Source organism: Urocitellus parryii, chromosome 1 (genome assembly GCF_045843805.1).
Source record: "Urocitellus parryii isolate mUroPar1 chromosome 1, mUroPar1.hap1, whole genome shotgun sequence".
NCBI lineage: Eukaryota > Metazoa > Chordata > Mammalia > Rodentia > Sciuridae > Urocitellus > Urocitellus parryii.
The window spans coordinates 104,389,730-104,405,796 of NC_135531.1; the positions used below are offsets into that span (position 1 = coordinate 104,389,730).

The window sequence follows — 16,067 nt, forward strand, 5'->3', positions numbered from 1 at the left end:
GAAAGGTCTTGGGATATATATAATTATTTTTTTCTTAGAGCTAGTACCGGGGATTGAACTCTGGCACCTCCCATCTTAGCCTCCCGTGCCGCCACCGTGCTGGGCTTATACATTTTTTAAATTTTGGAATGACTCAACAGTTCTGCCAATAGTTTTATGATCTTCAAGCCATTCTAGTGTCACTTTTATTAAACAACCTAATAAGTTTATAACTTTTAAAAATCAAGTTTATTTGAAGTATAATTTATATTTGGTAAGTTTTTATCTTTTTAGTTGTACAGTTATGAATTTTTGCATCCATTCACCACAAATACAGAATAGTTCCATCATCTCCAAGGAGCTCCTTGGTGCGAGTAGAAGATTCACTTACTCCTACACTCAGCTCACAGCAACCATCCTTTGCCTGTGTTCCTGGTTTTACATAGGATTATAGATAGATCCTGATAGATCCGTTATTTGGAATTTGGTCCATCAGTTCAGGAACTGAGCTGGGTTTTGTTTCTTTTTCTTTTCTTTCTTTCTTTCTTTTTTTTTTTTTTTCTTTTTGGTACTGGGGATTGAACCCAGGAGCACTTTATCACTGACCTACATCTCCAGTCCTTTTTATTTAGAGACGGTTTTGCTAAAGTTTCTGAAATTGACCTCCAATTTGAGATCCTCATGCTTTAGCCTCTCAGTGCCTGGGATTACAGTGAGTTTGGGTTTTGTTGTTGTGGTTGCTTTTAGTGTCCTAGATTTTACATCCTCTAGCTTTTTTTTTTTTTTTTTTTTTTTTTTTTTTTGCTTTAGGCTGGGGCTGGAGAACTTTTCTGAAAGTTCATCCTTGAGCATATAGCTATTCTGCATAGCTGCTTAGTAGAGGTATGTTTCCTTCTGTGCCTTTGCCCATCCCCCAAGCACTGATGCTTGTTACTAGCTGCTGACTAGGCTATTAGTGAAGGAGGAATAAAGGGGTTCTCTGTTGCTCTAATTCAATGCAGCTTAAGTCTTTAGGCCTTGTGTGTCTGGGCTTTAGGAATGGTTCCTTACTCAGTTTTCTTTCCCCTCTTCCCTCTAGCAGTTAAACTCTGTGCCTGGTATGGTAGGGGAGAGTTTCTGTCCTTTCCACAGACCTTTAAGGGCCGTCTGTCCCTCTAGAGATAAAATGCATAATCCTTGTTTTACCACAAAGGTGTCTTCTTTGTGAGATTGCCCTATTCTTTCTTCAATATATATGTACTTTCCTAAATAAACCTCTGTCTATGCCTCTGGGTTGGGCAGGACCCTTTAATGGCATTGATAATCTGGGAAGACAGGATATTCTGTTCCTCTGTCAGTGGCTTAGGCCTTTCACTCATTATGAGGGAAGGGCCCGGGCAGGGAGGAAAAGTTTTACAACCTTTCTCACACGCAACCCTCCTACATCCCTCCTAACCAAGCAAGACTCTCTAGAGCTCCTACCTTGCCCATTTTTCTCATGAACACCTGGTGGAGGTTTTAGAAAGAGTTTGTGAGTGCTCACAAACTAGCTCCCTTCTTGTCTTGCACTTCCAGAATGTTATGCTGTTGTGTAGCTTGTATTTAACCTTTAGAAATTCTTTAACTTTTCAGTTGATTTCCTCTTACCTGCTTGTATGTTGGCTAACACGTCCCCCACATCTGCCATAGGTGAAGCAGTCTGCACGTTCTCTCTCTCCTTTGGGGGCTCTGTCTTTCCTTGGAATTGAGGCCATTCTGTTGCTGTGTCACATGAGCTCTCCAGTAGATCCAAGAACAGTAATAATTTTGTCATCTGTTCACTCTGGTTTTGAGTGGGGGTAGGATTCTTTACAGATGTCTACATGATAGTGAGAAGTTCTGTAGAACTCTGGAGTCAACCAATTTTATTTAAATTTATTTTAAGAGGAATATTTCTATCACTTCTGCAAATGGAAAGTTAGTATCACATGCTTATATGTGGCCTTAAAAACAAGTACAATGACAGTGAAACAGTGTTATTTAGTAAGTGCTATTGTTGACTTTGAAAGCCTCCATCCAGAAGTCTGATAAAAACAACAAAAAACAAAACAACAACAAAACAAACAAACAAAAAACCCAGGAAACAAGGATGTATCAGCTGTTACAAACATAATAATGGACATTTTATTCTTAGATGTTATAAACATCATTAGTGCTGATATTTTTTTCCTTTGACTTAACCACAAAGGGGATGGGAGCATGAGAATAAGAAGGAAAAAAAACTCTTCCACCATTTGATTTCCATATTATTTAATGTTACTTTCATTTAACACTTTAAGTTGTTGCTTTGTGTAGGAATTGAATACTGTGAAATATACTTTACTAAATTATTACTGTCCTGACTACCAGAAAATGTGTCAATGATAGGAATAAGTCTGAGAAATGCATTGCTTTGTAGTTTTGTTATTGTATGAATATCATAGAGTGTACCTTACACAAACTAAGATGGCTATAATCTCATTAAATAATATAATCTTAGGGGGACCACTGTCACATATTTGGTTCATTGTTAACTGAAAATGTCATGTGGCATATGACTGAATTGCCATTCAACAAGCAACTTAGCTTGAGTTTTGGAGTTTGCTGTACACTGCCCTTTGAATCGAGTGTGTGGGAGAAACAGATGGCAAAGGGACCTGGATTTGGCTCCTAGGGAATCTACTGTCCAATAAATGAGCTAGGCTCATATGAAACTCTACAATGAAAGGAAGAAAGAGGTGCTTGCCTTGGAGAAGTACAGTTTTGTGAATTAAGACGGAGAAGTACAGTTTTGTGAATTAAGACCATATTTAGGCCAGGGGTGGTTGTGCACAAGTGTAATCCAATGACTCCAGAGGCTGAGGCAGGAGTATGACAAGTTTGAAGCCAGCAACTTAGACTGTCTAAATGAATGAATGAATGAATAGGGGAGAGGTAAAGCTCAGTGGGAAAGCACACTTGGGCTCAATTCCCAGAACCAAAAACAAACAAAAACCTCTCACATTTAGGTGAGAGCAGAGAAGTAATCCTAACAGTTCAGAGAGCAGGAAGAGAATCCTAGGTATAAAAAACACTAGAACAGCTGAGCACAGTGGTGCACGACTGTAATCCCAGCAGCTTGGGAGGCTGAGGCAGGAGGATCATGAGTTCAAAGCCAACCTCAGCAAAAGCGAGGTGCTAAGCAACTCAATGAGACCCTGTCTCTAAATAAAATACAAAAAAATAGGGCTGGGGGTGTGGCTCAGAGTGCCCCGAGTTCAGTCCTTGGTACCAAAACAAAAACAAAAACAAAAACATCAGAACAAGAAAGCATAAAGTAAGAAGCCCTTGGGCTTTTTTTTTTTTTTTTTGGTACCAGGAACTGAACCCAGAGGCGCTTAACCACTGAGACACACCCCCAGCCCTTTTGTATATTTTATTTACAGACAGGGTCTCGCTGTGTTGCTTAGGACCTCACTAAGTTGCTGAGGCTGGCTTTGAACTCTCTATCTTCCTGCCTCAGCCTCCTGAGCTGCTGCCATTATAGGTGTGCACCACTGTGCCAGGTCCCCTTTGAATTTTGACAAAGTCTCTGTCCCCCTCCTCCCTGTATATATACACATATTCAACACATACACATATTTGTGTATATATATTTTAAATGATAAAAGATCAATATTCACTAAAAAAACAAACAAAAAACAAAAACAAAAACAAAAAAAATACCAACAACCAAGTTATCAAGACATGAAAACACATGGAAAAGAAAAGCCTTTAATGTATATTACTAAGTGAAAGAAGCCAGTCTGGCAAGACTGCATACTGTGATTTCAACTATAACATTCTGGAAAAGACAAAAATTATGGAGACAGTAAAAAGATTTATGGTTGGGGTGTGAGAGGGATAAACGGGCAGAGCACAGAGGATGGTACTGTAATAGTGGGTACCTATTGCATATCTTTGCCTAAATGCACAAAATGTACAACATGAATGAATTCGTGAACTATGGGTTCCGGGTGATAATGATATGTCAATGTAGGCTTATTAGGGTTTTTGTTATTGGTGTATTATGATCATATATAATAGTGGAATTCATTGTGATTTTTATATATGCACGATGTAATTGGTCAGTTTCATACCCCACTCTTCCTTCCTCCCCTTGGCTTACCTTTTTTCACTTCCATTTTCATGAGATCCCCCTCCTCCATTTTTTTCTCTAGCTTTCACATTTGAGAGAAAATATTTGACCCTTGACTTTTGAGTCTGGCTTATTTTGTTTAACATAATGCTCTCAAGTTCCATCAATTTTGCTACAAATGACATAATTTTATTCTTTATGACTGAAGAAAACTCACATTTTCTTTATCCATTCATCTATTGATGGACACTTGGCTACAGTCAATTGTGCTGCGTTTTAGAAACAGGTGTACATGCACGTATCACTATAGTATGTACACTTTAATTATTTTGGATAAATACCAAAGAGTGGTGTAGCTGGGTCAAATCGTGGCTTCATTTCTAGTCTTGAGGAACCTCCCTATTGGTCTCCACAGTGGCTCTCCTAATTTACAGTCTCACAGTGGTGTAGAAGCATTTCTTTCCTCTGACATTCTTGCCAGCATTTTATGTGTATTCTTGATATTGCTGTTCTAATTGGAGTGAAATGAAATTTCAGTGTAGTTTTGGTTTGTATTTCCTTGATTTCTAAAGATGTTAAACATATTTTTCACACATTTGTTGGCCATTTATATTTCTTCTCTTGAGAGGTGACTATTACCCATTTGTTGATTAGATTGTTGTTTTGGTGTTCAGTTTTTTTGAGTCTTTGTGTATTCTCAATATGAATCTTGTCAGAAGAGTAGCTGGCAAAGATGTTCTGCCATTCTATTAGCTCTCTTTTCACACTCATTTCCTTTGCTCTGCAGGAGCTTTGTGATTTGATGCCATCCTGGGTATTAATTCTTGGTATTATTTCCTGAGCTTTAGGAGTCCTATCGAGGGCAGTTATTTGCCTGTGCCTATAGATGTGTTGACATTTATTTTCTTCTAGCAGTTGCAAAGTCTTCTGGTCTAATTCCTAGGTCTTCAATCCATTTTGTGCAGGGTTAAGGATAGGGATCTAGTTCTATTTTTCTACATATGGACACTCATTTCACCCAGCACCATTTGTTAATGAGGCTGTTTTTTCTTTGGTGGATGTTTTTGGTGCCTTCGTCAAGGATCAGACGATTGTGTCTGTGTCAGTTTGTTTGTCTTCTATTTCATTGGTTTACATGTCTATTTTCATTCCAGTGCCATGGTGTTTGGTTACTATAACCCTATTGTTTGAGATCAGGTATTGTGATGCCTCCAGCATTGTTCTTTTTACTCAGAATTGCTTTGGTTATTTTGAGTCTTTTATTCTTCCATATGAATTTTAGGGGTGTTTTTTTCCAGTTCTGTGAAGAATGTCATTGATATCCTTTTTTTTTTTTTTTTTAAGATTTGTAGTTGTAGTTGGACAGAATGCCTTTGTTTATTTTTTTTAAATTTTTATTATTTATTTTTTAGTTTTGGCGGACACAACATCTTTGTTTGTATGTGGTGCTGAGGATCGAACCCGGGCTGCACACATGCCAGGTGAGCGTGCTACCGCTTGAGCCACATCCCCAACCCATTTGTTTATTTTTATGTGGTGCTAAGGATAAAACCCAGTGCCTCACACATGCTAGGCAAACACTCTGCCACTGAGCTACAGCCTCAGCCCCAGTCACTGATATCTTTTTTTTTTTTTTAAAGAGAGAGGAGAGAGAGAATTTTTTTTTTAATATTTATTTTTTAGTTCTCGGCGGACACAACATCTTTGTTGGTATGTGGTGCTGAGGATCGAACCCGGGCCGCACGCATGCCAGGCGAGCGCGCTACCGCTTGAGCCACATCCCCAGCCCAGTCACTGATATCTTAATGGAGATTACATTGAATCTGTAGACCACTTTTGATAATATGGCCATTTTAATGATATTAATTCTGCCTGTCCAAAAATGCAGGGTCTTTCCATTTCCTTTTGTCTTCTGTGTTCTATAGTTTTTATTGTAGAGGTTTTTCACTTGCTAGGTTAGATTTATTCCTAGGTATTATAGTTTAAATATGAGATGTCTTTCAGAAGCTCCTGCACTGATTCAGGTAAAAAAGATTAGATTCTAAGAGATATAACCTAATCAGTGGTTTAATCCACAGGATTACTGTATTGGGTGGGAACTGCAAGCAGGTGGGGCATGGCTGGAGGAATTAGATTTCTAAGGGCATGCCATTAGGGTTATCTTTTTCCTCCAGCTTCTGCCTTCCTCTCTCTGCTTCCCAGATGCTGTGAGCTGAGCAGCTTTCTCTACCACACTTGTCTGCCATGATGTTCTGCCTCACTCTGGCTCAGAGCAATGGAATCAACCAACCATTGACCGAGACCTCTGAAACCATGAACCAAAATAAACTTCTCCTATTCAAAGTTGTTATTGTTGGATATTTTGGCCACAGCAATGAAAAACACATGAGGCATTATTATTATTAATGAACACACTAGGTATTATTATTATTATTTTGCTCATCTGTTTTAACAGATGTACCACAATGGTGTTATAAGCTTTAGTGGGGGAGGCTGTGTACATGTGGAGGCAAAGGGTATGCAGGAAATCTGTTTTTGCCAATTTTTCTGTGAACTTAAAATTGTTCTAAAAGCTTATTAAAAATATAGCTCAGTTGGTAAAGTGCTTGCCTCGCCTGCACAAGGCCCTGGGTTCAATCCCGAGCACTACTAAATAAATAAAGCAGATACAGCAGCTACATAGGGATAGTATTTATCTGTTCAAAAAAGAGAGGGTGCCCACTACTTGTCATCATTCTGTTTTGTAAAATTAACAGTTATAAAGAAAAATAAAAATACCAGCCCTCATGGGGCTTCTGTTTTAGAATGGTGAGACAGAAAACAAACCAGAGTATACTATGTTGGAGGGCGACTAATGCTTTGGGGGGCAGGCATGAAACCAAGGGGGATAGGAAACAGTCGGGGATAGGAAACAATGTCAGAGAAAGCCATGTGAAGGCAACATTTGAGCAAAGACCTTGTGGTGAGGGAGAGTGCTATGTGTATCTATGACAGCAGAGGTAGCCAGTGCAAAGGCCCTGAGAGTGCCTGCCTGGGGAGACTGGGATGGCATGCGCACAGGAGGAATAGGAGATAGATTTTGGGAAGAGGTTGGAGAATATTTCAGGTCATATAGGACCTTATATGCCACCATAGGACTTTTATAGTTTACTGTTGTTGAGTGAGCTAAGATGACTTTCATGGATTTTAAGCAGAGAAATGACTTAGTTACTCTGCCTCATGTTGGAAGTGGACTAAGGTAGGTGGAGGGACCAGGGAGATTTCTATGCCACTGGAAAAACATTCTAGGGGTGTATATAGATGATGGTGACTTGATAGGAAAATAATGTTGGAGATGGTGCCAAGTGGTCAGGGTGTGAGGACAGCTGGCACGATTTACTGACTTACTGGATATGGCATGTAAGAAGCAAGGGATTATTATTTATTTATTTTATTGTAACTGAAAAATACAGTTGCCATTTAATTTAGGAACCCCTGGAGAACAGATTTGGTGAGAAATCCAGACCATGGTTCTGGACTTTCAGAGAATATTGTAGAAATGGTACTTGAGGGCTGGGGATGTGGCTCAAGCGGTAGCGCGCTCGCCTGGCATGCGTGCGGCCCGGGTTCGATCCTCAGCACCACATACCAACAAAGATGTTGTGTCCGCCGAGAACTAAAAAATAAATATTAAAAAAATTCTCTCTCTCTCTCTCTCTCCTCTCTCACTCTCTCTTTAAAAAAAAAAATAATTAAAAAAAAAAAAAAAAAAAAGAAATGGTACTTGAATATGGGAGATGGCCTGGAAATGAGTTGATACCACTAAAAAGCACAGAAAGAAGTGTTAAGAAAGGAGACCTGGACTGCAAGGCTGGGAAGACAGGAGGGAACTAGCAAAGGATATGAGAGACAAGTTCCCAGCCAGGCAGAAGAAAACCAGTGTTGTGTTCTGGAAGCAAATATAGTCTTTGAAGAAGAGAGAGATCAACTGCTGGATGCCACAGATAGATTACCTAATTAAGTACTGAGAACTGACCTTTGTATTTAACAGTGTGGAGATTGCTGGTGACCTTGACAGGGGCAGTTTTGATGAAGCAGTAGGAGTGAGGGCCTAACTGGAATGGGCTTGGGTGAGGATGGCAGGAGGAAGGTAAGAGTTGTTTTGCTATGAAGAGAGCAAAGCAATGGGTGGCTTTGTGGGAGGAGTGTGAGGTCCAGTTCTCTAAGATGTGAGAGTCATGCCAACAGAAATGATTCAGACAAGGAAGGAAGCTTAAGCTAATGTGATATCCTTGAATAGTTCAGAGGATGAGGTGAGTATTAAGAAGAGAAACAGAAATAACTCAATTGTAGCAACAGGAAGGGTTATGTGGGCACAAAAAGTGGATGAGTGTCTACTTGTGTAAGTAGGACCATTTTGTACATTTGAAAGGATATTGTTGTGAACAATGACCCAGGATATAAAAGCTGGCAGATGACTAACAATAATTATATAATGGTCATAAGAATATGTGTATAAGTAGCTCAAGCAATACCTACAATGAACTACCCTTATATGAAGTTTTAGTTTAGTTTATGTAAATAAAGGGGAGGGACCATCATCTTCTCAGTTTCAGCCATGCTACTTCCAACCAGTTGTGAAATGAAACAAAAGAGACACTCAAGCTTTGTCTGCTTTATTTCACTACATTAAGCAATAAGGCAAAACAGTAACCTTTCATGAAGACCAAAGAGTGCCTCTCATTCTCAAAAGGGACCAAAAAGGAAGCTTCTTCACAATATGCATGACACTTAGCTCATTATGCCTATAACATGTACTTTGAAACAAATAAAACTTTGGTGAGTGAATCAAATCACAAATCCAAACTAACTTAGCCTTATATTTCCAAAATTTTAGTTTCCAGTGCAGACGAGGTCTAACTCTCCTGTGGTGGTGCACACTAGCATTAGAAACCTTGCACCTGATCTAATGTAAGAAAGGCAACAGATGAAATTCCTAACTCACCAGCTGCAGGTGTTGAATCATCTCTATGAACACACAGAATTATCAACTTGCACTAAAACCCATCTCAAGGAAACATTACTCCAGTGGCTCTTGTTATTCTGTGTTAATTTGGCTTCTGAAGAAAAAAATTCTATGATCAAAAATGTTTTTATGTTTCAGTATCACACTGGAGTGAGGAGACCTATTACTGCAATATTATTACTTTTGGGAACAAATACCAGCTACAAGCCATAAAGGCATGACATAAAACTGCAAGCAGCCTATGCAAATGTGTAAACATATGAAGCTACTCTCTCCTTTGTTGTCCATTTCCTCCACTGGCAAATATGAAGCAGTGGTTTCACAATAGACTCTAGTACGTGGGGAAATAAAAATTAATTTGACATTCTATGGGATCACGAAAAATTAAGCTCTTTTTATAGTCTGCAAACTTATAATACCCATCTCCCTGCCCCAATTCCCAAGAGGCTAAACTTTAGTTATTATCACAATATTAGAGATGAGTATTTTTTCCCTTATGTTGCAGCACAATATATTGGGCTGTGAGAATATTGCTTCATAAAATTGACCTTGAGGGTGCAATTTAGTGTCCTTCAAAAGTTTCCCAAATAGCTTTGTCTTTCAAGGAGAGCTGACAAGTATTATGTATCTCTATTCTAGATTATATATCTTATTTTTTTTTTAAGACTGAAAATTAAAAACAAAACCAGGGTAAGTAGGAAATTTTTCTTTCCTCAAAAGTCTGTTGACCACACACCAAGAATACTTTTGAGAAAATGTGGTGCAGCTGGTGGTCTACTTATTGTATTAAGTCTCATATGAGAAAACATCACAGAAATTAAGGTTAGCAACCCAGCTGGGACCCAGGTGAAAACAGCATGTCTGCTGTTAGGCCAGCACTCTGGGCTACTTGCTGAATTATGTTATGGTTTACAATCAAAATGGTCTTATTTGATATACCATATGACAAAAGGCTTAGACTCAGTGAGGGGTGTTTTTTGCCCCCCCATCTTAATATCCAATTTTGGATTCAAGACATTGTAATAGTTCATTTCTTCTTCAAATCAGTGGAAAGTACTTTATTTCAGGTCATACTAAAAATCTAACCTTTAAAATGTTTTTTACAGTCTCAAAGTGAACTTGTCCACTCAGGTTTCCTGCGGAGTTTTTCAAGTCTCAAATACTCAGAACAATTTATTGAATTAAAAAGGCAGAGAAGAAAAGAGAGGATGAGCGGTAAGAACAAAGACTGTCTCCTGTGGCAGCATTCATTCCTAGGTATTGGGGCAAAACTTAAAGCAAATGGAATTTGCTACCCTCTTGATATGACATGTAATTCCTTGCTTCTTTCACATTCTTAAAAGGAAAAGGTTCATATTGTTCTGGGAAAAAATTAAAAGCAACTGATAAATTAGTGTCCTATATTCATCTAGAAAGAGGGTAAATGAGAGTGCCTTATTTCACAGGTTTTTCCAAACATCACAAAAGTAAAGGTAATATGTCTATTTTTTTTTTTTTTTTTTTGCCAAACAGAAATCTATGACAAAATGAGAGCCATGTTGGCAAATAAAGGGGTAAGTTTTAGATGGCTAGATGATATATAATGGAATGCAGAAAGCAGCTGGTACATTGAGACCAATGCTGGATCATTAATAGCAGGTCCACCTTTGGGATATCACTGTTAAGTTTCAACTGTCGGATTATGATCCTTTGTGAGATCAGATCAAGAGATAGTATAGTCAGTTTCTCAGGTGGTAAATATAACACCATTCTGAGGAACAGCCATCCCCTTTACTGGGATGGAGCTATGTTGCTGTTATTCAACGTGCAGGGCTCAGTGAGGGAAACACAGATTGACTGGTGTCAATAGAGGTGACAGCAAGAGGAACAGCAGTTACCCTGTGTTCCCGATGCCTGGCTTATGCTCCCACTCTTAGGAAGAGGACCAAGTAGTGCATGGGTACATCATGATAAACAAAGCCTAATGAAGCAGGAGCTTCCATGTTTTAACACAGGTCTGTGGTGACATTGTCTCAGGTGGAATCTGCCCACCAAAATAACCTTTTAAGGAAGAAGCGGGCCCAAGCTGAGTTCCACATGCTGGGTGAGCCAGATGACTTCTGTGCTCTGGTCACTTTCTTCAATGGGGCGGATTGGGGCTGCCAGATTTTTAAAATCATGCTTCATCTTGAAGGACACGGTCACTTCACCCTCCTCGCGCTGGGGGGTAACTTTGATGAAAATGCCCACTTTGTTGGCCTTTCTGAAGGCTATAATGCTATGAAAAGAAAAAAGTAGAGTATTAGGTAAGTCACAAGTCAGCCAAACCACTAAGACTTACAGTCGTTTTATGGCACGATGGGGAATCCCTGATAAGACTACCATTTTATTTATCAATAATGAAGAATTTCTCTAGTAAATATTGATCTCTTTATTTTCTTAATACTGCAAAAGTAAATACAGTCAAGAAACATTCAAGTAGGAAAAAATAAGTTCTTCTCCTTCTATTCAGGACAGAGAGACAACTCAAAACACTATTTCTTAACCTACCAGATATTTTCCCATGAGCTTATACTTTTCTGCTTTTCTAACCAACACAAATGGGACATACTATATTATGGTTTGAATCTGAGGTGCCCCCAAAAGCTCACATGTGAGACAATGGAAGAAGGTTCAGAGGAGAAAAGATTGGGTTGTAAAAGTCTTAACCCAATCAGTGAATTAATCCCCTGATAGAGATTAAAAACTGGTAACTTTAGTAGTGGGGTGTGGCTGGAGGTGGGAATTAGGGCGTGACTTTGGGATATATATTTATATCTGGAGAGTGGAGTATCTCTCTCTCTGCTTACTGATCACCGTGATGTGAGCTGCTTCCCTCTGCTACCCTCTCCTGCTATGGGGTTCAGCCTCACCTTGAACCTTGAGTAATGGAGCCAGCCTTCTATGACTAAGACTTCTGAAACTTTGAGTCCTAACTCTTCCTCCTTTATAATTGTGCTGGTTGGGTCCTTTAGTCACAGCAATGAAAAAGCTGACTAAAACATAGTATATAACTTGCTCCCTCCCTCCGCCCCCGTCTCTGGTTTATACTAAACACCTTTCCATATTGGTGTCCATAAATTTTCTACATTTCATGCAATTGTTGCATAGCAGTCCATCCTGAATTTATCACAACTGGTATGCTGGGGCTGCTGCCAATTTTTCTCTTATAATCATGGAGTGTAAACATCCATTTACCTTTACATTCACCTTCGTGCACATAATATTTCTATCAGTCATAGGCTGATGTCTGAAGTTTTAATAACACAAAGCTTTAAGGCAATGCCTTCAATTAGTGTGTTTGTATAAAACCTGTGCAAATTGGGAATTTTTAGAACAGAAAAGTCTCTTTGGTTAGGGTTCCCATTTCAGTTTTCCTTCATCTGTACCTGAAGTTTGTTCTTTAATAACTTATCTTCAAAAAGTAAAAAGGCAATTAAAAGAACAATTTACTGTTACTCTAAGAAAAGTTACTGGAATTAAGAACTTACATATTTATACAGTAGTATATAGTATATCCATATATCTGAATGTTCTGTTAAGTATAACAACATAAAATGTATTTTTTAAAACCAATCTATTATGTATTCAGACTGGAATTTGGTATCTCAGATGATCTTCTCAGACATTCACCTGGCTTAACAAATGTCTGTACCTAATTACTCCAACTGAAGGACCCACATAAAACAAGGATTTCAGAGAATACATTCTAAATTATATCAACTCAACACATTTTGTATTACAATAACTAACTGAATCCTTGCAAAAAAAAAAAAAAGTTAAAATCGGTAAAAGGGAAAAAGCCTTCATTGTCTTTAATTTCCAGGCAACCCCTGATATCTAGCGGGTTTTTTAAAAAACAAAATAAATTCAGATTTCTGGTCTCTAGCTAGACCTGCTAAAGAGATCCTCTGGGGGTGGAGTCTTTAATACCACACATAACAAAACAGAATACCTGCCCTGGTATCTTCTGAAGCTAACGGAAGTTTACTATCTCTGTACTAATCTTTACCTTTGCCTTCACTTAGTTTTCCAACCCATCCCATGTTCTCTCTTCTCCCCAGGAGGGAGCTTTTGAACCATTCTATTATAGAAAACCTTAAATGTTCCCTGTGACTGTTTGTCATGATATTGTTTTTCAGCTCCAAACCCAGCTTTTTCTACCTTGCTTTTCGACATAGGATTCCGCTTTGTAGGCTGGCCCCCTATTAGGTTCTGTCAACAGGGGACTCTAAAGGAGACAGAAGCTTAGAGGAAGAAGGGTCTTGCTTCTCCATTTCAGTTTCCTGTTTGCTTGTGGTTCTTGTAAGCATCGCTCTACCCAGATAGTGGCAGTATTCACGTAAGATTTCCAATTCTTTTCTGACTAGCTTTATCATGCCACTCTGAGATGCCAATAAGATATTGTTTCCTGTACTTTCCATTAGGTTTGAATTTTAGCTCCATGAAGTGCTTCTTTCAAGTTTCTAAATTTTAATAATTCTGAATTTTCATTGTTATTTTAGTTCTACGTATTTATGGGAACAGTATAATAATCTGATACATGTATACAATGCACAATCAAATCAGGTTAGTTAGAATTTCCATTTCAAACATTGTTCTAAAACATTTTTTGATTATTATTCAGCTTTTTTCAAGGATTTAACCTTGAATTTTCAATACCCACTTAATATGCAGGAGGATTCACTTACTGGCAAGCAAAATTTAATTTGATTAGTATAAAATAGATTCTACTACTATCTCTGAACTCTTAATTTTATTACAGTAATTAAAAATTACAGTGGCATTAGCACTTTTTTTTTTATTTTAAGAAAGCTGGTGTGCTGTGATTTTATGGCAAGTTCACTAGCTACAGAGACACTATTTTGTAAATGGAGAGAGATAAGTGTTATGCTTTTCTTTACATACTGGTGTTCTTGTGCTGTCATTGCAAAAGACAAGTGCCAGCTCTGCTACAAATTTACATGAATAAATCTTTGCAGTTTTATGGTGCATACAAGGCACCTGGGATCTTGTTAAAATGCACACTCCGATTCAGTAGGTCAGGAATGGGACCTGAGTCTACATTTCTTATAAACTCTCAGGAGTCACTCATGTTGTTCCATAGACCACACTTTGAGTAACAAGGGTCTTCGAATTTAATTACAAAATGAGAAATATTTTCTGTACCTGGGATCTGGTATTAAATCCTATCTATTCTATGTTGCAAAATTTAAAAATATTTTTTTATTACCATGTAATAAAACAGTACATATTTATGAGGTATAATGTGGTATTTCAATATATGTACACAATGGGTATTGTCCAAATTATGTTAATTATTGTTTGCATCTCATTATAATTCAGAGTTTGTAGCCTTTAAATCCTCTCTTCTAGTTTGAATTTTAATATTTCTAACTATTTCCCTTTGTTCTCTTAGCGCTAAGGGTGGTGGCTGCTTCATAAAATTGCTGCATCAGAGATCTTTTTAACCTCTTAAGTAGCCAAGTTAACAATTCTTTGTATTAAATTCTCTCTGCTCAAAAAATGGATGCAGTTTCTGATTTTAGACTGGATCCTACTAATGCATTCCCTATCCAAGGAAAAGTTTATTATTTTACTTCTCAATTATTAAGGATGAGAATAGGAACTATGAATTATTCTAAGGGGCTGTGAGGAACAAATCCAATAATAAATCTACAGGGATCGAATAATACCTTATCCTACTCAAAATCATTTAAAAAACATGTACATGAAACATTTTTATTAAGGTGAGAAAATATATTTAAGTAAAAAAACAAAGGCTGATTAGGCATGGTGGTACATGCCTGTAATCCTAATGACTTGGGAAGCTGAGGCAAGGCCAGCCTCAACAACTTAGCAAGGCCCTAGTAACTTAGTGAAACCCTGTCTCAAAATAAAAAAAATAATAATAAAATAAAAAGGGCTGGGATGACTCAGTGGTTAAATGTTCCTGGGACCAATCCCTGGTAAGAAACAAACAAACAAAAAGAAAAGCTAAAAATTGTTTGCAGAATAATCCCAAAGATGGAAAAAATATTAGGAAGGATAAACGCTAAAATACAAAAGATGCTCATCTTGGATGGTAGGGTAATTTTATTTTCGTCTTCATGATTTTAGATATATTTCCCAAAGTTTACACAGTGATTATTTTTATAAACAGGAAAGGAAAAAAAGTTATTTTCAATATTCAGATAAGAAAATTTAGGCATGTAAATAGACATCTTATATCAGCCAATTGTGTTCTGGGGGTCACAAAAAGATCACTCACTCAGGATCATCCTGAAAATCCTGGGGTTCTGCCAACTCATCATATTCTGCTGCTGCATCCTTGCCAGCTAAAATGAGCTCTTTGGGAGGCACCACCACCTGGAGAACACAGACAGACCTGCTTCAGAAAGGAGCAATGTGGTGTTGCACACTCATACAACAGAACATGACAAGTATTATACTGCTCTAGACATTCAGAGGTGAACAGCAAGTTTCAGGACTTATATAGCATATACTACTTACAGAAAGTTTAAAAACACTACTTAGGAATATGTGTATTTTCAATAAATAAGAATGAAGAAACTATGGGAATGATACATTGATTGCTTACTTCTTCACTGGAGCTGAAGCAGGGATATCAACAGGGAGAACTGATTGCTTCAGTTATATCTTTAATGTTTCATTTCTTTTTTTTCCTTTTAATTATTTTTTATTTTAATATTTCCTAAGGGGATACATTAGTACATGGTGTTTATTATACTATTTTTTGGTATATCTGAAATAGCTCAACAGTTTAAAAAAACATAAAACAGAAACAGTAGTTCAATACAACATTTTCTGACAAGGGACAGAGTATATTATGGTCATGCAGGCTTCAGACTTACCTATATGTAGCAATTAGGCCTCAACTTTGCTGTCTCAGAGTGTAATATAAACAATGCCAACCACATTTCTAATTAT

General features: G+C 37.8%; 1 protein-coding gene across 1 annotated transcript in view; it reads right to left on the reverse strand.

Annotated features, from left to right (window-relative positions):
• Positions 1-8,732: 8,732 nt before the first annotated feature.
• The window catches only part of Dctn4 (dynactin subunit 4), a 32,769-nt gene continuing 25,434 nt past the window's right edge, over positions 8,733-16,067 (reverse strand). Inside the window, exons 12-13 of the mRNA XM_026414654.2 lie at positions 15,388-15,485; positions 8,733-11,355 (exon numbers count right to left, since the gene is read on the reverse strand). Coding sequence (XP_026270439.1) covers positions 11,142-11,355; positions 15,388-15,485 — 312 coding nt within the window. The 3' untranslated portion in view covers positions 8,733-11,141. The remainder of the gene's footprint in view (positions 11,356-15,387; positions 15,486-16,067) is intronic.